The sequence below is a fragment of the Mustelus asterias genome, chromosome 24, assembly GCF_964213995.1.
Source record: "Mustelus asterias chromosome 24, sMusAst1.hap1.1, whole genome shotgun sequence".
Taxonomy (NCBI): Eukaryota; Metazoa; Chordata; class Chondrichthyes; order Carcharhiniformes; family Triakidae; genus Mustelus; species Mustelus asterias.
In genome coordinates, this window is record NC_135824.1 from 22025052 (window position 1) to 22050942 (window position 25891).

At 43.5% G+C, this 25891-nt stretch overlaps 1 protein-coding gene across 1 annotated transcript in view; it reads right to left on the reverse strand.

The window, feature by feature from the left end:
- Positions 1-25891, reverse strand: part of lipca (lipase, hepatic a) — a 34686-nt gene continuing 8795 nt past the window's right edge. Inside the window, exons 4-8 of the mRNA XM_078241425.1 lie at positions 20664-20897; positions 15847-16089; positions 14477-14597; positions 2404-2619; positions 1-268 (exon numbers count right to left, since the gene is read on the reverse strand). Coding sequence (XP_078097551.1) covers positions 142-268; positions 2404-2619; positions 14477-14597; positions 15847-16089; positions 20664-20897 — 941 coding nt within the window. The 3' untranslated portion in view covers positions 1-141. The remainder of the gene's footprint in view (positions 269-2403; positions 2620-14476; positions 14598-15846; positions 16090-20663; positions 20898-25891) is intronic.

Consider the following 25891-nt stretch of genomic DNA (forward strand, 5'->3'; position numbering starts at 1 on the left):
TATAGATCTGGGATATTTTTTATTGTGGTTGTAGTTAATATATTTACACGTCCCTTCAATCATGTTTTAGGTTGTCTGTTAGAACAGGTTTATGATTTTTGAATGAATTCTGTGAACTGGTGATCTTGGTTTCAGTTGCTCTTAAACTGATGTTTTCTGGTTGAATCTTCTGTGATGCTTTCTACTTCTGTTACTCACACATCTTACGAATTTTTTCTCTTGGGCTGGTTGAAGGTGCATATCTATATTTGAGGGACAGAAGGTGACTCTGGAAAGAATATTTTTTTAAAACCTGGTTAATTCCAGTCAATCTTAATCATTTGGCAATAATACAGTCAATGTTGTCACTTGTGATTGTAATCTGATGTTGGACAGTTTGTGAACTATTTAATCATTGTAATCGGCTGGCTGAAAGCCATTTAATCATGACTCTCATCGGTACTAAAAAACCTCACTGTTGCTGCTATTGAATCAAGACAATCACAGCCCATAGTGAACTTAAAAAAATAAAATTCGTATTCAGATACATCTTCAAGGCAGCATGGCAAATGATCAGCTTGGTAAATTTATAAAATGCAACTTATTATGGCTTATAGAAAATTTGTGTAGTTAAAATATGAGGTAAACAGTTCTGGTAAAACCTCTTCTACATTTTATTAATTCCAAATCCCACACCTGTAAATAAGATTTTAAAAAGCCATTAACCCCCAAGCTTTCAGTAAATAGCAAGCAGATTCACTTTCACTGTGCTTTGACTTGTGGAGTGTCACAATGCTGCACTGTAATTAAAATGTGAAGCATTGGATAAGGATATTATTAAACTAGAAAGAGTGCAGAAAAGATTTACTAAGATGCTACCGGGACTTGATGCTTTGAGTTAGGAGAGGCTGGATAGATTGGGACTTTTTTCCCTGGACTGTAGGAGGCTTAGGGGTGATCTTATAGATGTCTATAAAATAATGAGGAGCATAAATAAGATAGATAGTCAACATCTTTTCCTAAAGGTAGGGGAGTCTAAAACTAGAGGGCATAGGTTTAAGGTGAGAGGAGGGATACAAAAGGGTCCAGACAGGCAATTATTTCACTCAGAGGGTGGTGAGTGTCTGGAATGAGCTGCCAGAGGTAGTAGTAGAAGCGGGTACAATTTTGTCTTTTAAAAAGCATTTAGACAGTTACATGGGTAAGATGGGTATAGAGGGATATGGGCCAAACGCAGGCGATTGGGAATAGCCAAGTGGTTTTAAAAAAAGGACGGCATAGACAAGTTGGACCGAAAGGCCCGTTTCCAAGCTGTAAACCTCTGACTCATTGAAACAAAGATTGCATTGAGACACCAATGCAAGGGCGGCACAGTGGTTAGCATTGCTACCTCACAGTGTCAGGCACCTGGGTTCAATTCTAGCCTTGTGTGACTGTCAGTGTGGAGTTTGCACATCCTCCCTGTACCTGCGTGGGATTCCTCCGCGTACCCCGGTTTCCCTTCAATAGTCCAAAGATGTGTAGGTTAGGTGGATTGGCCATGTTAAATTGCCCTTAGTGTCCCAGGATGGGTGGGTTAGGGGATAAGTGGGGTAAATACGTGGAGTTACAGGGTTGGGGTCTGGGTAGGATGCTCTTTCAGAGAATCGTGCAGACTCGATGGGCCGAATGGCCTGCCTCTGCACTGTAGGGATTTTATTCTAAGTTAAAATCATAATTGTCCTGATTTGTGTTGATTTTAAGACTATTATAGCCAAGTGATTCGATCACAGTCTCCTTGAACTTTTTTTAATTTGACAGACTTGCACAAATAGTGGGTCAACATCAATAAAGAATCGAGTTGACAACAAATGTTTAGAATCTCAATGAGCACAAATTTGAATGGCATGGCTTTTTTTGGTTAATGTAAACTTGGGGAATAACTCCTCTGTAAACGATCTGACACCACTTTGAATAGAGACCAAAATTTTACTATCGGCTCTAGAAATACATTTTTCTTCATAGAATCATAAAATCCCTCCAGTACAGAAGGAGGCCATTTGGCCCATCAAGTCTGTATCGACCGCAATCCCACCCAACCCCTATTCCTGTAACCCACATTTAACCCTGCTAATCCTCCTGACACTAAGGGGAGAATTTAGCATGACCAATCAATCTAACCTGCACGTCTTTCGGACTGTGGGAGGAAACCGGAGCACCTGGAGGAAACCCACGCAGACTCCATACAGACAGTGACCCGAGGCTGGAATTGAACCTGGGTCCCTGGCGCTGTGAGACAGCAGTGCTAGCCACTGTGCTGCCCCATTTTCTTTGAGGTATCCTTTGGCAGAAAAATATAACTAGAATTTTTGCACTTTGAGGATTTGAGAGAATAGATTTGATTTGATGGCATTACGCAGCTGCAATCGTTTTTCCATTACTTACTTGTGTTGTGTTTCTCCAGCTTTGACTCGTATTTTTCTCACGATAAGCTCTGGATTTAGATTTTGTCCCCATTGAAAGTACGTTTGAACAGTCTTCCAAATGTTTGTCCAAGCGACAGGGTTTTCCCATTTGAACTTCAACATCATCAAATCTCCAATGTTAATGTCGGTGTGTATCAGAAAGGAATATGTTTTGTTGGTCGTAATGCTTTCAACTCTGAAATAAAATCAAGATTCCCACACTATAAAATCGCAATCCAGCGTCATTTCAGAAAAGCTGTTTGTTGATGATTAGGATAGTATCAAACAAAAGATAGTGCCGGTATTCCCTACTCTGATGGGGATTCTTAAACAGTAGCTGAGAATAAGTACCGTGCACAGTTCTTTCCATCTGTTTTTCTTTTAATGACTTTGAAAAAGGGGCAAGCAGGATTCCACTGAGGAGCTCCAAATATCTTGGTTATGGGGAGAAAGCAGGATTAGGCTATTGAGTTGGGTGATCAGCCATGATCGTAATGAACGGCAGAGTAGGTTCGAAGGGCCAAATGGCCTCCTCCTGCTCCTATCTTCTATGTTTCTATGTTGTTTGAGGAAAAGGCAAAGCCTTTACTGGGGAAGTTGCTGTGATATGAGCAAAGGGCATGCTTCTGTAAAAGGCATCCACGTCTTGTTTTGACTGTCAGTAGATCCACAACCGGTTTATTTTGGGATCTTTTCTTTGGCCTGTTGATTAATTAGTTTTGTTCCCTTCCAGCTCTTGTATGAATGCTGAGAAAAGGCAAGGGAGAGGTGATAGAGGGAATTGTATTCACCGCAACCTGTCCATCTGTCTTAGGAGAGATGTGTTCCCAGACATGGAAGGGATTGTGTGAAGCCTGTGCAAGACTTTTGGTTGTATCATTTTCTGTCATGCAAAAGATAACAGGTGGCATGTATTACAAACCTGTCACATTCTTCCTAACTCTGACCTGACACTCAGCTCAATTTGTCTGTATTTTGTCAGTGGATGGACAGTTTTTAGTTAGCTGATAAGGTGAGTAGAAATTCTCTCTATTTTAGAAGACTCTAGGCCAAACTTAGAAGGGTTCATTTTGCCCGATGTGAAGCGTGCACTTCTGCACAAACATATTCCAATTACATAAGTTCTGAGGACTCCGGTACAGGGTTAGGATCAGTGCATGTGCACTTGTCCCCTGATTGCCAGTCTCCCCAACCCACCCACCCCCGCCTCAGTCTTCTCCCACACCCACCTCCCCCCCCCTCCCCCCCAATCTCCACCAATCCCATTGCAGAGTGCACAGCAGATTCCCCCCGCCACAATCGATCTGCACCCCCAGTAGGTCCTGCCCTGTGGGCACTGCCCGGTGCCCTGTGGGCACTCTGGCACCCTGTGAGCAGTGCCAGGGTACCAGGCTGACACTGCCCAAGGGGCACCCCCCGACCTCCCGGGGGGCCCTCAGCGGGGTAAGCATGCCTGTTCCCCGTTTGGGGAGCAGTTGTAAACCCCACTGGTGGGAACTTCTCCTGAGGCGGGGGGGGGGGGGTAGAGACACTAAGCAGGCCCGGAGACTACTGTCCTGGGCTCGCTAACCTTAGAGAAATGTCAATTTCCAAATGGCAATCAGGCCCGCGCCAATTACATCAGAAAAAAAGGGCCTGGGAGACTTAACTTGCAATCAGCCAGACTCGAGCAGCGCAGCAGGCTGGGAGAACCCCAGCCTGTCTCTTGTCACTAAAGGAATCATTAGAAAATTAGTATCTGTCGATTTAATGCCTTACTAAGTATCAGGAACTCCTGATCAAGTAGCACAACCTACCATGACGTTAATGGCTTTCCATCATGAACATACAGGATGCCTTACTGCATAGTGCTTCCAATTAGAGGCACAGACCTTAAGCAAAATCTACTTGCTTCTCTCTAACCCAATCATACTAGTCACCAGCCCCTGGTGATATGTGAGTATATATTCACACACACTGGCCTCTGGTTAATACCTGCCAACGTGTGTTAGTCCAAGTCTGACTGCCTGAGTATATCAGCCACCTTGCTGCATCTAAGTGCCACAAACCAGGTTTCCTCATCAGTTGCTTTCCCATATTCTGATGTTGGACAACTTGGAGATTTTAACAGTAAATTACTGCTACCTCTGATTTGTAATAAAACTGCATGTGTATTCAGAACATTGCACATGCTCAGGATATCACAAAGTGCTTCCCAGCCAGGGGAGAACCTTTGAAATGTACACAATGCAAATTGCCAACATCCAACAAAGTCCTAATTGACTGGAACACAAGGAGAAGACCCCCCTGCTCTTCATCAGATAGAACCAGAAGCTCTTTCACATCCCTTCAGGCAGTGGCTTCACATCAACCTTTCATTCAAAAGAAGCAATAATTTCAAGTAGTAGTAGACAGAAATTAGCCTTCATTTGGCATTGAACTGTTGTTATAGATCTATAAGCATCTTGATCTTTACTGTTATTCATTCAATTCCTGGCTTTTAGATTCTGGATCTGTTCTACCTGAAGTAAAATATCTATATTGAAATATTCCCTCGGTAGAATTCTCAACTCAATGAACCATACAAAACAAACTATAAATTGTCGGGCAGAAATGCACCTTGGCAGATTGATTTGTTTAGATTGATTTTTGGCTCAATTCATTTCAAATCTACCATATGTCAGAGAGTGTAAAACCAGCTCTTCCTAGTGTACAGTCCAATTAATGCCCACTTAAGGGTCCTGCCCTTGATGGTATTAACCCAACAGTGGGCAGAGGGTATGCACAACAAGCGAACCCATGTGGTGATGCTTATGGGCTCAGGAGTTCCTTGTTCAAAGGCGATCAGTGCCAGATCAAAGGATCCAGCATCCGGAATATGAGAGATGGGGAGTTGTTGAGACTCCTGCCCTGCCCTTGCTAGTCCACTTTACTGTGAGCACTCACATCCCCCCTCCTACCATCACTCCCTGTGGCCTGAGTCCATGACAATCTTGGCCGTTGGGTCATGTCATACCAGCAGCAGCCACCACCTTCCCAATGACACTGCATTCAATAGGGCTACTGGTCTTTGATTAACAGTTCACAGCAGGCGAAACCTCCGCTCCCGGAGTCCTTGATTCTGGAAAGGTCCGCCACTGGCCTGTTAAGTTCCTGAGGGCACTTAATTTAAAAGTCGCTTGCTTACTAAAGTCTCCTAGAGGCATGCTGGTTAGGTGCATTGGCCATGCTAAATTCTCAGTGTACCCGAACAGGTGCCGGGGTGTGGCGACTAGGGGATTTTCACAGTAACTTCATTGCAGTTAATGTAAGCCTACTTGTGACAATAATAAATAAACTAATAAATTCTGCCTTGACTCAGTGGTAGCACCCTCATCACTGAGTCAGAAGGTCATGAGTAGAAGTCTCATGATTAAGCATGGGTAAATCTCGAGTGCAAACAGAGATGCAGTCTTTTAGCATCAAACAGAGGCCCTTTCAGGTAGATATAAAACATAATATATTCAAAGATGTACAGGGACGTGTCTCCTGGTGACTGGCCAGCATTTACATCACAACCAACATCCCAAACAAATGAACGATCTAGTCATTTCTGTCTCATTGTCTATAGAAACTTACTATGTCCATGTTTGCCACCTCTTTTCTCTACACTTGAACTACATCCTTGCTTTGTGAAGTGATTTGGGGCATTGTGAGGTAGACAGAAGAATGACACATTTATGTTTTTGTTCTGTTTTTACAGATAAGGAAAATTGAGATGTGATTTGATTTGTTGCATTTTAGTTTTATTCTTCAAAAAGAAATCTCCATTTTAGTTTATTTAAGTTTGTGTGAAAGGCGCAACACTTATTCTACTGTTCGCCTGTGACCATAGATGCTGATGTGGTAATTGCAGTCATTTTTACTTTGAACACCAGAGGGTGCAAATATTGGGGAAACCATTAAAGAATCGAATTCTATTGGGCAGCAAGAAGTGAGAAAAGAAAAACAGGTCAGCAATTATCTACAGCCTTTATCTTAGATTGTGAGAGAATGGAAGCTATTGTGTTTCCAGTATGCACTTTCTCTAACTTAACTAAAGCCCATTTAAAAAAAATTAATTGACAGGCAATGGGCATCGCTGGTTATGCCAGCATTTATTACCCATCCCTCGTTTCCCTTGGTGGTGAGCTGCCTTCTTGAACTGCTGCAGTCTCTGTGTAGGTACACCCACAGTGTTATTAGGGAGGGAATTCCAGGATTTTGACCCTCCGACAGTGAAGGAACGGCGCTGTATTTCCTAGTCAGGATGGTGAGTGACTCGGAGGGAAACGTCCGGGTGGTGGTGGTGGTGTTCCCAGGTATTATCCTTCGAGATGGCAGTGGTCGTAGACTTGGAAGATGCCACTTAAGGAAACTTGGTGAGTTCACGAATACAAAATAGAATTAGAACCATAGAATCCCTACAGTGCAGAAGGAGGCCATTTAGCCATCGACCACAATCCCACCCAGGCCCTATTCCCGTAACCCCTCATATTTACCCTGCTAATCCCCCTGACACTAGGGTTAATTTAGCATAGCCAATCCACCTAACCCCCATATCTTTGGTGTGTGGGAGGAAACCGGAGTACCTGGATGAAACCCACACAGACATGGGAAGAACGTGCAGACTCCACACAGACAGTGACCCGAGGCCAGAATTGAACCCGGGACCCTGGCACTGTGAGGCAACAGTGCTAACCACTGTGCCGCCCCAATTGGATAAAAGTTATAGAGACAATTTTGGTATTGACACTAATACTTTATTTAAAATTATGTTCAAAGTCGGAGACAGTCAAGGGCTGCCTAGGTCTTTTGAGAGATTGGGCAGGTTATATATTAAGTTGAGGATTTGGCCGATGACTATGCCATGATTCCACGTTTTACAGGATAGGTGTTTAGCTAAAATTGCTTCATTAGAAGTAATTGCAGCAATGTTTTTAGCCAAGATCAATTCACATGAGGTTGATAATGCTGCAGGACCGAGTACTATTTGTCTCAGAATGCTGAAGGAAATGTTGGAGGTTATCTGGGCATCACTGGCTCACCCATTCAGTAACTCGCTGAGGTCCTGGTTGGTTGACATTGGGTTATTCAAGTGGGCCCTTTATTTAAAAGAGGTGCAAAATCAGATCCCTGGAAACTATAGCTCCATGAGTTTGACATTAATAGTGGCGAAATGATTGGAAAGCATTTATGTAGAATGTGTTTCTTAATGCCCTTGTGAGAGTTTGGCCATTATTGTGGATTTTATGAAATCTAGTTCTTGTCATACTGCTTTGATTTGAGTTTTGTGAAGAAATGTCCAAAATGCTGGGTGAAGATATGTTGCTTGCAATTTGGAAAAAAAAAATCAATTACCTCACGCAGGAAAGTATAGACTCCCCAAGGCACTATTGCATCATTATTACACTGGAGAGATAGCTAAGCTCATTGGTGATTAATCTGATTGGGGCCCAATTCAGCTGGAGATCCAGAGGACTCCTACACAGGGACTATCACTCATGACCATCTTAATTAATTACTCAAACAGAAGAATTCTTCACTTGCTGGAATAATAACAGCATATGGTAAAATCTCCAGGGTTCTCACTAAAGCAGGAGTGGGACGGACCCCTGTGTGGTTTTCATATGGAAGTGTGAAATGTGCATCCCTAAAAAAAACTGACAGCATCAATGCAGACGCTTACGTGATTGGACTGAGAATTACAGACATTCAGCCCCTCGAGCTTGTTCTGCCATTCAGTTGGACCAAAGCTGACCTGTATCTCAACTCCATTTACCCAGATGTTAAGAAAATTCCCAGGTAACACTTCTCAAATAAACATTTTCCAAAATATGTACAAATGAATCTTTTGAGCTATTGTTGAGGATATGGTTGTGCTTTGCAATATTATTCCATTCATTTACTTACCTTTACGTGCTACCTGTTAAAATAAAAATCACAGCCGAATTGGGAGTCCAATCTAATTGTGTCTGTAAATACGTATAACTAACACCAAAAACTCGAAATAAATTTTGCACAGCAAGTTGCTTCTCTTGGGAGATTGAAATGGCCGCCAGGTTAATCAATTGTTATCAAATCTCAGTTCTGTCAAAAGGTCATCCAGATTCGAAATGTTGGCTCTATTCTCTCTCTCTCCCTACAGATGCTGTCTGACCTGCTGAGATTTTCCAGCATTTTCTGTTTTTGTAATCAATTACGTATCTCAACCAATCAGATTAAAGACTCATTAACAGTGCAGATTTTGAGGAGATGCAAGATTCGACTGAGGTACAGAAAGTAAGATAAAGATTGGTTGAAGAGAGAAAAAAGACTAAGAAAATTGACTCAAACGGAAAATGCTGGAAAATCTCAGCAGGTCTGACAGCATCTGTGGAGAAAGAATGGAGAAAATTGACTGAGGAGAGTTGAGCTGTACATGGGGAAAATGCAAAATTGCCTAATAGTAAATAAATACAATGGTGCGACTTTGCCCTTGTATCCAACTCTTTGCTGCTATTTGTGTTGAATGAATGCATCATTACTACAATAGCAAGACCGTCTCTCTAGTGACCCTGTAATAATCTATGTTACTCTGTGAGATACAGGTGAGAAATGGTGAATCCTGGTGGTTTGCCGGATGCTGGTTGGACAAGTACAGAGAATGGTTTAGTTCCTCACCATTGATAATGAAATGGGAAAGTTCATCTTCAGTGTTAGTTTATCATAGATAGAATAGAAACTCTACAGTGCAGAAGGAGGCCATTCGGCCCATCGAGTCTGCACCGACCACAATCCCACCCAGGCCCTACCCCCATATCCCTACATATTTCCCTCTAACCTACACATCTCAAGACACTAAGGGGCAATTTTAGCATGGCCAATCAACCTAACCCGCACATCTTTGGACTGTGGGAGGAAACCGGAGCACCCGGAGGAAACCCACGCAGACACGAGGAGAATGTGCAAACTCCACACAGACAGTGACCCAAGCCGGGAATCGAACCCAGGTCCCTGGAGCTGTGAAGCAGCAGTGCTAACCACTGTGCTACCGTGCCGCCCATTTACACAAAGCTTTTCTGATGGCACTAAAATCATTGTGTATTTGAATAAACCCAACCTCACCTCAGTGATATCATTTAGCCGAATGGTGGAAAAGTGCAGTAAAAGCAAAAGTAAAATTTGATTAATGTTCTGCAATAGTTTGTTTAATTCATTATCTCGAACTGCCGTTACCACCAGGAATGGACTGCTAATCTCCCAGCAAGTGCTCTATCGAGACAGCGAAGGAACCCATGTGCACGACAACATTAACAACATTATGCTGTTCATGTGCATTTTACGTTAAAGTGGACACAGTGTGAAGATTTTTACTGCCAAATCAGTCCACTTGAACAGAGCGTTAACATTCGAATATGCAAAATACTATCATAACTTGTGACTCATTTTTAATCAACATAATGCAACCTTCTGTGGATTGGTGAATAGGGCCCTAGAAGGAGGCTTTGTTGGGATCAAAAATATAATATTCACTGATCTGTGTAGAAGTGAATACTTTGACCAAAAGTCAAGTTGTTTCCTTGATGTTAATGATTGTTAGATCAACAGGTTGATGGCTTATCCATTTTGAATATTGCAAAATATATGTATTGAGTGATTAATACAGCTACAGTGTTGTTCCTGATAAGGAATTGTATTCAGTGACCTGGCCTCCACAGCATTCTGTGGCAATGAATTCCATAGATTCACCACTCTCTGGTTGGCGAAATTCCTCCTCATCTCAGTTCTAAAGGGTCGTCCCTTTATTCTGAGGCTGTGCCCTTGGATCCCAGTCTCTCCTAATGGAAACATCTTCCCCATGTTCACTCTAACCAGGCATTTCGCTATTCTGTAAATTTCAAAGAGAACTCCATCGAGTACAGACCCATGTAGATGAATATTTGTATCTTTTCATAGTAATTGTCAAGTTTTGCATTTAATATCAGTGCTCGATAAATCATTCATGATCCTTCTTCGAACCTTATACAAAGTATGAGCCACAATTTGACACAGAAAATGTAGTGGTCAAAATTTGGTCCCTGTACCAAATAGGTTTAATGATGTGGAGATGCCGGCGTTGGACTGGGGTAAACACAGTAAGAGTTTTAACAACACCAGGTTAAAGTCCAACAGGCTTATTTGGTAGCAAATGCCATTAGCTTGCGGAGCGCTGCTCCTTCGTCAGATGGAGTGGATATCTGCTCTCAAACAGGGCATACAGAGACACAAAATCAAGTTACAGAATACTGATTAGAATACCCGTGACCACTGATCTTCGGGTAAGCGTTCTCCAAGGCGGCCTTCACGACACACGACAGCGCAGAGTCGCTGAGCAGAAACTGATAGCCAAGTTCCGCACACATGAGGACGGCCTAAACCGGGATCTTGGGTTTATGTCACACTATCAGTAACCCCCATAGCTTGCCTCCTGGACTTGCAGAATCTCACTGGCTGTCCTGTCTGGAGACAATACACATCTCTTTAACCTGTGCTTAATGCTCCCTCCACTCACATTGTCTGTATCTTTAAGACCTGGTTGGCTGCAGAGATTTGCATTCTAATCAGTATTCTGTAACTTGATTTTGTGTCTCTGTATGCCCTGTCTGAGAGCAGATATCCACTCCACCTGACGAAGGAGCAGCGCTCCGAAGCGAATGGCATTTGCTACCAAATAAACCTGTTGGACTTTAACCTGGTGTTGTTAAAACTCTTACCAAATAGGTTTAAACAGGACGCTGACAAAGCATAGCTTCTTGTGACACCCGATATAGGATAATCAGTCAGTCATTATCTACTTAAAGCAGCACTCAAGGTACCACTAAAAACAAATTGAAAGATTGAATTAATCTTCTCAAAAACCCAGGATGTTGTTCCTCAAAGCTAAAAAGAATTCACTTGTTGAGGAAGACCTTTTCAATGAAAATTATCTCAGTTTTTCACAGCATATTTGCATTTCTTCTTATTTTCCCCAAATGTTTGATGCATCACATCTCTACTCAGACATATTAGTGTCATCTGTCTATGCTTGATGTAAAGGATTGCTTTTGATCTAGTGAGCAGACTCTGCGTTTCAGCTTGTGTGAATAAGGAAAGTTAAGACACAATCGGGAAGTTCAACATTTCCTTTTCCAAACAAAAAAATGACTCATTCCTTTGGACCAAGGTGTTTCAATCCCCAAAATTACACCTGGAAAATCCGTCAAAGGGAACAAAGTCTGTTTGCGAAAAGGCTGTCATTTTGCCGTTTTCAGCAGGAGTTAAAAGTCTCTCCAGATATAGAACCATAGAAAATTACAGCTCAGAAACAGGCCTTTTGGCCCTTCTTGTCTGTGCTGAACCATTTTTTGCCTAGTCCCACTGACCTGCACTTGGACCATATCCCTCCACACCCCTCTCATCCATGAACCCGTCCAAGTTTTTCTTAAATGTTAAAAGTGACCCCGCATTTACCACTTTATCCGGCAGCTCATTCCACACTCCCACCACTCTCTGCGTGAAGAAGCCCCCCCTAATATTCCCTTTAAACTTTTCTCCTTTCACCCTTAACCCATGCCCTCTGGTCTTTTTCTCCCCTAGCCTCAGCGGAAAAAGCCTGCTTGCATTCACTCTATCTATACCCATCAAAATCTTATACACCTCTATCAAATTTCCCCTCAATCTTCTACGCACCAGGGAATAAAGTCCCAACCTATTCAATCTCTCTCTGTAACTCAGCTTCTCAAGTCCCGGCAACATCCTTGTGAACCTTCTCTGGACTCTTTCAACCTTATTTACATCCTTCCTGTAACTAGGTGACCAAAACTGTACACAATACTCCAATTTGGCCTCACCAATGCCTTATATAACCTTACCATAACACTCCAACGTTTATACTCGATACTCCGATTTATAAAGGCCAATGTACCAAAGGCACTCTTTACGACCCTATCCACCTGTGACGTCACTTTTAGGGAATTCTCTACCTGTATTCCCAGATCCCTCTGTTCAACTGCACTCTTCAGAGTCCTACCATTTACCCTGTACGTTCTACTTTGGTTTGTCCTTCCAAAGTGCAATATCTCACACTTGTCTGCGTTAAATTCCATTTGCCATTTTTCAGCCCATTTTTCTAGTTGGTCCAAATCCCTCTGCAAGCTTTGAAAACCTTCCTCACTATCCACTACACCTCCAATCTTTGTATCATCAGCAAACTTGCTGATCCAATTTACCACATTATCATCCAGATCATTGATATAGATGACAAACAACAATGGACCCAACACTGATCCCTGCGGCACATCACTAGTCACAGGTCTCCACTCAGAGAAGCAATCCTCCACAACCACTCTCTGGCTTCTTCCACTGAGCCAGTGTCTAATCCAATTTACTACCTCCCCATGTATACCTAGCGACTGAACCTTCCTAACTAACCTCCCATGAGGGACCTTGTCAAAGGCCTTGCTGAAATCCAGGTAGACAACATCCACCGCCTTCCCTTCATCCACTTTCCTGGTAACCTCCTCGAAAAACTCTAATAGATTGGTCAAACATGACCTGCCACGCACAAAGCCATGTTGACTCTCCCTAATAAGTCCCTGTCTATCCAAATATTTGTAGATCCTATCCCTTATCACACCTTCCAATAACTTGCCCACCACCGACGTCAAACTTACTGGCCTATAATTTCCCGGATTTCTTTTGGAACCTTTTTTAAACAACGGAACAGCATGAGCCACCCTCCAATCATCCAGCACCTCCCCCGTGAATACTGACATTTTAAATATGTCTGCCAGGGCCCCTGCAAGTTCAACACTAGCTTCCCTCAAGGTCCGTGGGAATACCCTGTCCGGTCCTGGGGATTTATCCACTCTGATTTGCCTCAAGACAACAAGCACCTCCTCCCCTTTAATCTGTAAAGGTTCCATGACCTCCCTACCTGCTTGCCCTATTTCCGTAGACTCCATGTCCGTTTCCTCAGTAAATACGGATGCAAAAAAAACATTTAGTATCTCCCCCATCTCTTTTGGTTCCATACACAGTCTACTACTCTGGTCTTCAAGAGGACCAATTTTATCCCTCACTATCCTTTTGCTCCTAACATACCTATAGAAGCTCTTTGGATTTTCCTTCACTCTGTCTGCCAAAATAAGACAGGTTGCTAAAAATATTTTGTGACTAAGGCTGTAATCAGACCACGGTTTGAATATTGTGAGCATTTTTGGGCCCTGTATCTAAGGAAGGATGTGCTGACCCTGGAGAGGGTTCACGAGAATGATCCCTGGAATGAAGAGCTTGATGTATGAGGAGCATTTGAGGACTCTGGGTCTGTACTCGATGGAGTTTAGAAAGATGGGGTGGGGGGGGATCTTATTGAAACTTACAGAATACTGAAAGGCCTGGATAGAGTGGATGTGGGGAAGATATTTCCATTCGTAGGAGCAACTAGGATCCAAGGGGATGACCCTTTAGAACCAAGATGAGGAGGAATTTTGTCAGCCAGAGGGTGGTGAATCTATGGAATTCATTGCCACAGAAGGCTGTGGAGGCCAGGTCATTGAGCGTATTTAAGGCAGAGATAGATAGGTTCTTGATTGGTATGGGGATCAAAGGCTACAGAGAAAAGGTGGGAGTATGGGGTTTAGAAACTTATCAGCCGTGATTGAATGGCGGAGCAGACTCGATGGGCCGAATGGCCTAATTCGGCTCCTATAACTTGGCCTATGTACTAAATCTGAGAGAATTTGCAATGTATTTTATTTGTTCACATGCTGTGGGCAGTGCTGGAAAGGCCAGCATTGGTTATCCTCGTGTACATTTATCCACCTGGATAAAATGTTTACAAAGGGAACTTTGGTGGTGTCCAGGGAAAACCTCTTTTGGAAAACGTCCGGTGCTGATGACCGAATTAATATGAGGCATGAAGTTCTGAGATGTGATGTTTTTAAAAAGGATCCAGGACTATCAATCCCTTCCACATTTCTACACGATGCAGAATTCAATAAACTGGAAACAAATTGGATAAAACTTCCTTTTTAAAAAAAAAACCCAGTACTCACAATTTGATTGGTAAATTTTCAGCATCACCTTCTGTTCCAATCAAGGAAACCTTGAGAGTAGGTTCCAATTTATTGTGTTCCATGTGGTTGATGAAGCGAATCTTGAATTGGTAATGATAAACTGAGGAAATTGAAATAAAATAAGTTGAAATTCATTTTATAATGAAATGTGTGCAACTCAAAAAACTGCCACTTTAATAATCTTGGTGTCACCTCCAATTTTCTTTTAAAATTAATCCACGGGATGGGGCGTCACTGGCTAGGCCAGCACTTACTGCCCATCCCTATTTGTCCTTTGGGAGGTGGTGGCGATCTGAACCACTGCAACCCCTGAGGTGTAGGTACACCCACTCTGCTGTTAGAGAGGGGAATTTCAGGATTTTGAATCAGTGACAGTGAAAAAACAGCGATATATTTCCAAGTCAGGGTGGTTAGTGACTTGAAGGGGAACCTCTGGGTGGTGGTCTTCCAAGGTAACTGCTGCCCTTGTTATTCTAGATGGCAGTGGTGGTAGGTTTGGAAGGTGCTGCCTCAGGAGCCTTGCTGAGTTCACGAATACTAAAATACAAATGGATAAAAGTTACAGTAACAATTTTGGCATTCTGATGCTTGCGTTCTCCTTGTGGTCGTGGGTTTGGAAGGTGCTGCCTCCTGCCCACTTTATGAAGCTATTGACTATTGCTGGGGTACATTTAAATGAACACGGGGGGCGGGTGGAGGGGACATCTAAAACCTTGCCTGTGTGTCCATTGAGAAGTGCTAAAAGGCTATTTGACCTTACAGCATTATGGCTAGTTCCTATCTTGTCATAGATTCATAGAGGTTGACAGCATGGAAACAGGCCATTCGGCCCAACTTGTCCATGATGCCCTGGTTTTAACCATGAAGCGAGTCCCAATTGCCCGCATTTGACCCATATCCCTCTATACTCATCCTATCCATGTAACTGTCTAAATGCTTTTTAAAAGGCAAAATTGCATCCGCCTCTACTATTACCACCTCTGGCAGCTTGTTCCAGAAACCCACCACCCTCTGTGTGAAATCCTTGGCCCTCTTGACCCTTTTGTATCTCCCCCCCGCTCACTTGTGCCCTCTAGTTTTAGACTCCCCTACTTTTGGGAAAAGATGTTGACTACCTACTTATCTATGCCCCTCATTATTCAGTCCTCACAAGCTTTGTCTCATCCAAATGCAGTTAGATGGGAACCTGGCCTGGCTAACCTCATCTACAACCTTGCTGCTGTACCAGCTGAGATCAGCGACTGAGGTCCAAATCCAGGGAGAGCTTCATTTTCACCATTTCATCTGAATAATAACCTGATTTTTTTTTTTTTTGCAAAGCGAGCAATGGAAATAATTGGGCACGTTACCTTTGTATGGCATGTTAGCGCGGGTTTTGAAGTACATTTTCTTGCTCCTTTGAGTGCGGACCTTTTTAATGTTATAACCCAAAGTGTTGCATCGATTCTTTCTGCAGCTCAAGCAGGTTCCTTTGTTAAACGTGCTCAGGTCATTGCACCAATAAGCCACAATCTGTTTGTCTTCATTCAGTAAGGAATCGATGAACAAGTGCACCGATCGTTCATGTGCACACTTCACAGTTTCTGTAATACCTGTGAGACCATGAAATAAACCAACAGTTGCCACAATAATTTGTCAGCTTAAAGTTTGAACAAAAGAACCCGATGATGTAAAATAATTGGATGAGAGGGAGTGGGGGTTGGGGGTGGGTAACTGACGATGCAAAATGCCTACAGCTTAAAGTCAGGCAGAAATAATGGCAATTACTGACCATCTGCAGATACTCTTCGGAGCAATAAATAGATTCCACCGTTACCCAAATATGTATTGTGATTACACAGAAATGAATGTTATTTGAATAGATGGGGGGTTAGGTTGAAGTTGTGCCCACAAGTACACCTGGATCCTGAGCTGAATTTGCTAATTCGCTGCGTGTGCTTGGAGATTGATTGAGTAAATACTCTATGGCGTTACGTTCGTGCTGGCAATGAACCGCTGAGATTACACTAATGAAGAAAAGCACAGACCTCTCATGCGTATGTGGATGTCCAGCTCTGCCAGTGACGTTGTCTGTTAATTGAACCTTAGATGATGGAGTGATGGGGATAAATATTAATAAATCAGCTGCTTATATCTTTAGTGCCCAATTTGCTACTTTCTTGGTGCATCTAACTGCAGGCGGTGGGGGTGGAGGTGGAGGGCGGGGGGCGGGGGGCGGGGTTACTTTAGACCATGGGCTCTCCCCTGTCTGCAGCATGTGAAATCTATGCTGAAAGAGGGACAATCACAGTCCTTTTCCCCTCACTTCCACCCCTTCCCCACTGCCCCATACAAAGGCTTTCTTCTCCACAATGTTGCAATCTGTGGCTTTGAAGTGAAAAATAGTTGTGGAACTGGGGGGGGGTTGGGTGGGGGTGAAATCAGCTGATGGACCACCCCATGCCTGCATTATCTTGTTTCAAGTTACAGTTCTAAGGAATGTCTTCATACAGCGATATATGGATTCTACTCCATGACTCTACTCTAGGACAGAGTTGAGGAGGAACCTCTTATCACCTCAACTCACTATCACCGGTGTCACGTGATAGCGAGTTGAGGAACAGGGAGAGAGTGCAGTTAAACATGTGGTTGCAGGGATGGTGTAGGAGGGAGGGTTTCAGATACGTGGATAATTGGAACACATTCTGGGGAAGGTGGGACCTGTACAAACAGGACGAGGTGCACCTGAACCAGAGGGGCACCAATATCCTGGGAGGGAAATTTGCCACGGCTCTTCAGGGGGGTTTAAACTAATTTGTCAGGGGTGTGGGAAAAGGAGCTGTAGTCCGGAAGTCAGTGTTGAGGGTGGTGAGGTATTGGGGAAGGTATCAAGGTCAAGGGTGGGTACCGGTAGACAGGAAGGTGGGTTGAAGTGTGTCTACTTCAATGCAAGGAGCATCCGGAACAAAGTAGATGAACTTGGGGCGTGGATTGGTACTTGGGACTACGATGTTGTGGCCATTACGGAGATGTGGGTAGAACAAGGACAGGAATGGTTGTTGGACGTTCCGGGGTATAAATGTTTCAGTAAGTGTAGGGAAGCTGGTAAAAGAGGTGGAGGAGTGGCATTGTTAATCAAGGATAGTCTAACGGCTGCGGAAAGGCACTTCGAGAGGGATCTGCACACTGAGGTAATATGGGCTGAAGTTAGAAATAGGAAAGGAGCGGTCCTGTTGTTAGGAGTTTACTATAGGCCCCCAAATAGTAATAGAGATGTGGAGGAAGAAATTGCTAAGCAGATTATGGATATGTGTGGGGGTCGCAGGGTAGTTGTCATGAGGGACTTTAACTTTCCAAATATTGATTGGAACCTTTGTAGGTCAAGTAGTTCGGATGGGGCAGTTTTTTGTGCAGTGTGTGCAGGAGGGTTTCCTGACACAATATGTGGATAGGCCGACAAGAGGTGAGGCCACATTGGATTTGGTACTGGGAAATGAACTGGGCCAAGTGTTAGATTTGGTTGTGGGAGAGCACTTTGGAGATAGTGACCACAATTCGGTGTCTTTTGTTATTGCAATGGAGAGGGATAGGGCCGTACGGCAGGGCAAGGTTTACAATTGGGGGAGAGGTAATTATGATGCGATTAGGCAAGAATTAGGGGGCATAAGTTGGGAACAGAAACTGTCAGGGAAAGGCACTAATGAAAAGTGTAACTTTTTCAAGGAACAAATACTGGGTGTCCTTGATAAGTATGTCCCTGTCAGGCAGGGAGGAAATGGCCGAGTGTGGGAACCATGGTTCACGAAAGAGGTGGAATGTCTTGTGAAAAGGAGGAGGGAAGCTTATGTAGGGATGAGGAAACAAGGTTCAGATGGCTCGATTGAGGGTTACAAGTTAGCAAGGAATGAGCTGAACAAGGGGCTTAGGAGAGCTAGAAGGGGACATGAGAAGTCCTTGGCGGGTCAGATCAAGGAAAGCCCCAAGGCTTTTTACTCTTATGTGAGGAATAAAAGAATGACCAGGGTGAGGTTAGGGCCGGTCAAGGACAGTAGTGGGAACTTGTGTATGGAGTCAGTAGAGATAGGCGAGGTGATGAATGAATACTTTTCTTCAGTGTTCACCAAGGAGAGGGGCCATTTTTTTGAGGAAGAGAAGGTGTTACAGGCTAATAGGCTGGGGGAAATAGTTGTTCGGAGGGAGGATGTACTGGCAGTTTTGAATAAACTGAAGGTCGATAAGTCCCCTGGGCCTGATGAAATATATCCTAGGATTCTTTGGGAGGCCAGGGATGAGATTGCAGAGCCTTTGGCTTTGATCTTTGGGTCCTCACTGTCCACGGGGATGGTGCCAGAGGACTGGAGAGTGGCAAATGTTGTTTCTCTGTTTAAGAAAGGGAATAGAAATGACCCTGGTAATTATAGACTGGTTAGTCTTACTTCGGTGGTTGGTAAATTGATGGAAAAGGTCCTTAGGGATGGGATTTACGACCATTTAGAAAGATGCGGATTAATCCGGGATAGTCAGCACGGATTCGGGAAGGGCAAGTCATGCCTCACAAATTTGATTGAATTTTTTGAGGAGGTAACTAAGTGTGTTGATGAAGGTAGGGCAGTTGATGTCATATACATGGATTTTAGTCAGGCGTTTGATAAGGTCCCCCATGGTCGGCTTATGATGAAAATAAGGAGGTGTGGGATAGAGGGAAAGTTGGCAGATTGGATAGGTAATTGGCTATCTGATCGAAGACAGAGGGTGGTGGTGGATGGAAAATTTTCGGACTGGAGGCAGGTTGCTAGCGGAGTGCCACAGGGATCAGTGCTTGGTCCTCTGCTCTTTGTGATTTTTATTAATGACTTAGAGGAGGGGGCTGAAGGGTGGATCAGCAAATTTGCTGATGACACCAAGATTGGTGGAGTAGTGGATGAGGTGAAGGGCTGTTGGAGGCTGCAAAGAGACATAGATAGGATGCAAAGCTGGGCTGAAAAATGGCAAATGGAGTTTAACCCTGATAAATGTGAGGTGATTCATTTTGGTAGGACTAATTTAAATGTAGATTACAGGGTCAAAGGTAAGGTTCTGAAGACTATGGAGGAACAGAGAGATCTTGGGGTCCATATCCACAGATCTCTAAAGGTTGCCACTCAAGTGGATAGAGCTGTGAAGAAGGCCTATAGTGTGTTAGCTTTTATTAACAGGGGGTTGGAGTTTAAGAGCCGTGGGGTTATGCTGCAACTGTACAGGACTTTGGTGAGACCACATTTGGAATATTGTGTGCAGTTCTGGTCACCTCACTATAAGAAGGATGTGGAAGCGCTGGAAAGAGTGCAGAGGAGATTTACCAGGATGCTGCCTGGTTTGGAGGGTAGATCTTATGAGGAAAGGTTGAGGGAGCTGGGGCTGTTCTCTCTGGAGCGGAGGAGGCTGAGGGGAGACTTAATAGAGGTTTATAAAATGATGAAGGGGATAGATAGAGTGAACATTCAAAGACTATTTCCTCGAGTGGATGGAGCTATTACAAGGGGGCATAACTATAGGGTTCATGGTGGGAGATATAGGAAGGATATCAGAGGTAGGTTCTTTACGCAGAGAGTGGTTGTGGTGTGGAATGGACTGCCTGCAGTGATAGTGGAGTCAGACACTTTAGGAACATTTAAGCGGTTATTGGATAGGCACATGGAGCACACCAGGATGACAGGGAGTGGGATAGCTTGATCTTGGTTTCAGATAAAGCTTGGCACAGCATCGTCGGCCGAAGGGCCTGTTCTGTGGTGTACTGTTCTATGTTTCTATGTTTCTCTCAGAGGGTCGTGAATCTCTGGAATTCTCTGCCCACTGAAGTGGTGGAGGCTACCTCGTTGAATATGTTTAAATCACGGATAGATGGATTCCTGATCGGTAAGGGAATTAGGGGTTATAGGGATCAGGCGGGTAAGTGGAACTGATCCACTTCATCTTATTGAATGGCGGGGCAGTCTCGAGGGGCTAGATGACCTACTCCTGCTCCTATTTCTTATGTTCTTATGACATACTCAATATTCCCACGACTGAATTCCACACTTCCTGTCCTGTGCCTCCATCATCAGTCACATCGGTAAACACATCATTATCACTGTAGCTTTTAGTGTTAACTTATTGTTCTTAAAATGCGGGAATATTTACAAACATTTCATCCAAGGTCCAATCATACCTAGAATTCCATACTGGGCAATGTGGTTGTACATGTGTTTGAGGTGGCAGCCAGGTTGAATGGTGCCACCGTTCGGGTAGAAATCATAATGGGCAACAGGCTGGTTGATTCCAACACTCAGTCCTATGTGCTCCTGCGTAAATGTGTGAACAGCATCAACAAAGGTCGCATCGTCAGGAGATAACCGTTCTGTTGATGACATGCCTTCAAACAGTGGTCCCGCTGGGTCCAGACCTGTACAATGAGCAGAGTACATTTATTAAAGAAAGGCGTATGTTTATATTACACATTTCGTGACTTCACGATGGTGGTAAATGTCTCACTGCCAATTTAAGTCCGTTTCTTGTACTGAGGTCACTGTTGCAACATGACACCAATTTACACGCAGGAATAAGCCTCAAATGGTGATAAAGTAAATGACGAGATCACCACTTTTTAGATTTTGGTTCCAGGATAAGTGTCGGCCAAAACATTTAACAGTACCCCCTTTCTCTTCTTCGAATAGTGTGAAAGGATCCTGTGGGGGGCAGATTGGGACCTCAGTTTAATGTTTCATCAGCAAAGTGGCACCTCCAACAGTGCAGCACTCCCTGTCAGCACTGCACTGAGATATAAATGATGTGGAGATGCCGGCGTTGGACTGGGGTGAACACAGTAAGAGTTTTAACAACACCAGGTTAAAGTCCAACAGGTTTATTTGGTAGCAAATGCCATTAGCTTTCGGAGCGCTGCTCCTTCGTCAGATGGAGTGGAAATGTGTCTCTCTGTGCCCTGTTTGAGAGCACATTTCCACTCCATCTGACGAAGGAGCAGCGCTCCAAAAGCTAATGGTATTTGCTACCAAATAAACCTGTTGGACTTTAACTTGGTGTTGTTAAAACTCTTACTGAGATATAAACTCAGACTTGTGCTCAAGTCTCTCGAACCCATAACCTTGTACAGACATTTAGTTGAATATAAGTAAATAATGAATTGAATACACCTCAGTTTGCTAATGCACACCTGAGCTTGCACGCAAAAATATTTTATAAACTGTAGTGAAGCCAAGTTATAAACATGCCTTTTCTAATTAACAGCTTTAAGGCCACTTGGTTAAATAGTTTGAAATAAATCTTAATTCAGGACATTTGCCACAATGTCATTTATCCTCCAACACTATGAAACAGTCAGTTTTTTAACACATTGCAGAGTTAGAGTGTGCATTGCCACCCACAATTTCTTGCATTGTACAATTCCCAATTCAGGAGCAAAAAAGGATACAGATAAAGACTGGTTCCTCACTCTTCCTGAGGAATGGAATGTGGGAAAGGAAAACCCAAGCTACTTTTCTTCAAATGGCTAAAAGTAAGCCATTGCAGACCTGACACAGAACGTACACGCAGAACTATTTTTAAAACTGAAGTGAAACCATGTTATAAACATGCCTTTTATAACCAACAGTTTCAAAGCCACTTGGTTAAATAGTTTGAATGGACAATATCACAAGAGGTGGAGTCTGCACGTTCTCCCCGTGTCTGCGTCGGTTTCCTCCCACACTCCAACGATGTGCGGGTTTGGTTGATTGGCCATGCTAAAATGCCCCTTAGTGTCAGGGGGACTAGTAGGGTGAATGCTTGGGATTGTGGGCATAGGCCTGGGTGAGATTGTTGTTGGTGCTGGCTCGATGAGCTGAATGGCCTCCTTCTGCACTGCAGGGAATCTATTCTATGATTTCTGTATGATTTCCAGTATAAAGTGATAGAACCATAGAACCCTACAATATAGAAGGAGGCTATTCAGCCCATCGAGTCTACACCGACCACAATCCCACCCAGGCCCTATTCCCCACAATCCCACGCTCATCCCCCTGACACTAAGGGGCAATTTCCCATAGTCAAACCACCTAACCCGCATATCTTTGGACTGTGGGAGGAAACTGGAGCACCCGGAGGAAACCCACGCAGACACGGGGAGAACGTGCAAACTCCACACAGACAGTGACCCAAGCCGGGAATTGAACCCGGGTCCCTGGTGCTGTGAGGCAACAGTGCTAACCACTGTGCTACCGTGCCGGATGAAAGGAAAAGAAATTAAAGAAACACTGGACATATTCAGATATTTGTTTAGGATCAATTCAGGATCTTAAATGATCCCGTATGGAATTGGAATATAACATATACAGTCAATGTATGATGATAATTTGGAAGCTCAGTGATTGGGTGCTGCTATGGTGAAGTGTTAGAAATCCTAGTACTGCCTCTCAGTCAGATTGGCACACTGGCCATTGTAGGTCGGGGAAGACTGAATGTTTCGGGGCAGTTTGACATTCCGAGTATTGCAGATCTGAGTTTGAATCTCAGATTTGATCAACTTTCACGTGAGTATTTGCCCAGTTTGTTCAAGGGAGCGGGAATCACTGAAGGAAACACACAACTGGAAGAGTTGAGAGCTCAGATGTCCACGTAAACTCTGCTGTTTCTGTTTACCAAATGGGAGAAGATCTGTTTCTGAGGTTTTACCTCGACTTCTGATTAGCCTTTCGTGTGTAACTGTGAAGGGACAAGGATCAAGAGATGAAAAGTCAAGGATATAAGATGGATTAACTGCTTCACGGAAAGATGCAACTGCACAAAGCTATCAGTTACAAAAAAGTGTGTAGTATTTGGGCTGTTTGATTTGACAGTGAAAATATAGCTGAACAATGTGAGAACAGAGTGAAGAGTACATTCTAATATTGCGTGCGTTACCTGGAAAAATTTGAACTATGAACATTACACTGACATTATCATGTTCTCAAACACGTTATGAAATATTCAGCGTGTATTAAATGTATTCAATCTTATTCATGGGGTCATGGTTAGTGAACAAGCCCAATTTCAATCTTGTGGCCCACTGAGATGAAGGAGGCCCACTCACACGGCCCACTCACCAACCTGGGTTGCCCTTTTAAACCATTCACCAATATATTGGATAAATATATTCAGAAACAACTATGTTTTCAGATTTAAATTCATTGAATGTCCACAGTTGGGATAAAACACTTTATGAACATTAAACTGATATTATTAACACTTTGTTAACTTGTTGTGCCTTTTGGGAAGTTTGCGGGATGTTATTATAACAATCTAGAGTCGATGGCTACTCCATTGTCTGGAACATTCAGAAACAATAGCCAACTTCAAGAAAGAAGTATCACATTCAGGAATAATTCCAATCCAGCCGAACCATTCCCATTCTTTGCTACTGTCCAGAATTCCTGCTCCGTATCCCAAAGTGCAAATCCTTCATTCCAGCAGCAAACATTTCTTCATGACGTCTGCAATTCTCAACCCGCTGGCAAATTAAATAGCAATTATAAGGTAGAAATGACCTAAAATGTGAAATATCTATCGCAATGGGTGGCACGGTAGCACAGTGGTTAGCACTGCTGCCTCACAGCTCCAGGGATCTGGGTTTGATTCCTGGCTTGGGGGCACTGTCTGTGCGGAGTTTGCACGTTCCCCCCGTGTCTGCGTGGGTTTCCTCCGGGTGCTCCGGTTTCCTCCCACACTCCAAAGATGTGTGGGTTAGGTTGATTGGCCATGCTAAATTGACCCTTAGTATCCTGAGATGCGTAGGTTAGAGGGATTAGTGGGTAAATATGTAGGGATATGGGGGTAGGTCCTGGGTGGGATTGTGGTTGGTGCAGACTCTTTCTGCACTGTAGGGTTTCTATGATTCTAATTCATCCCCTCCCTGTTAATTACGATGGAATAGAGGAAGCATTTTTCCAAGTATAGAAAAGGTCTGAAAAGGGTAGTAAACATTTGCACACACTGATTTCAGATCGTGCTAGCAGCAAAAAAATCATTGCTCCTGTCATGGTTGCCATGGCTATGAATTTTAATGAGTTTAAGGTTCCTCTTCATTGATCACTGTGCAGTTGCTACAGAGACATTTCCTTTCAATGCAATTGTCTTCAGCCATGACATGCAGTGCGACATGATTGGTGTAATATGTAGTAAATAATTGTTCAGTATGCGTGATAGAAATGTGATGGGCGTGTCTTACTGTCATACCTTGTAAAAACTGGCGACCACTAACTAGATGAATAAATGCTTCATTAAGATCTCTTCTCGGCCTTTTGGCTAAGATCAAATGTGGTATGGGTTGCCTGCGCTTGGTCGAGGTCATTAGGTCACATTATGGGCTTCATTTTCATATGAAGCAATTTTTCTTGGGCAACACCTCGGCCTTTTGGCTAAGATGCAAAGCCTTAGAGGAGGAAGATCTGTGCCTCCTCCAATCAGCTTGGCTCATGTAGATCAGGCCCAAGACAGGGTAGAGGATTGCATGCCCTGTCTTGTCAGCCTGGATCGGAAATGTCTCAACTTGTTGAGACTCTGAATTGGACTTGATTTGATTGAATTGGAAAAGTATTTTAAAAAACTGTTTACAGAGAACGAGATAAAGGCTACCGTACCTCATGACTCCTAACTGGCAAGGAAAAGCCACGCTCAGCCCTAAGGCCCTGCTACATCTTCATTTTCTGTTTCGGATTTCTAACCATGATCATGTTTCCTTTTTGTGCACCGGGCTGTTTTCCACAGAGGAGTGTTTGATGCAATTCCCTTTCCAGCAGTGTCGGGTTGTGGTTAGGTTTAAAGCCAGAGTTTGCTCTTATCAATGCTCAGGTGTACGCCCCCCCCCCCCCACCCCGCCCCCCCTCCAAAGGGCCATTTGGATGGCAGTCCATTAGCTGGATGTGTATATGGCTGTTTTATGGATTTGATGTCATGCTCACTGCCAGTGGATTTTTGGCATCAGAAAATTTGAAGGCTTGTTCACTTATTATACACCGAATCCAAAACTTTGCCAAACCTTTGAGGAGGGAAAGTTGGCTTCTTTCCCACAGCTATAAAAGACTGAGGGATGATCCAACCGAGATCTTTAAAATAAGTCGAAAGGGGAGATAGAGAAATTACTTCCTCCAGAGAAGTGACCTTAAAATTCAAGCTAGGTTACTTAGAGGATGTCATGATGATGGAGGGAAGCCCTGGATTACTACGGAAATATTGAACTTTGAATAAGACCTGTAGTTTTAAAAATGGATGCACAAGCAAAAGATGAGGATGTAAATTCAGTCATTGGTTGAATTGCTGGTGGTTGATTGAGGAGGTAGACAATGGATACATCAAAATATATAGCACTTGGGACGAATGGGATCAAAGGTTATGGGGAAAAAGCAGGATTAGGCTACTGAGTTGGAT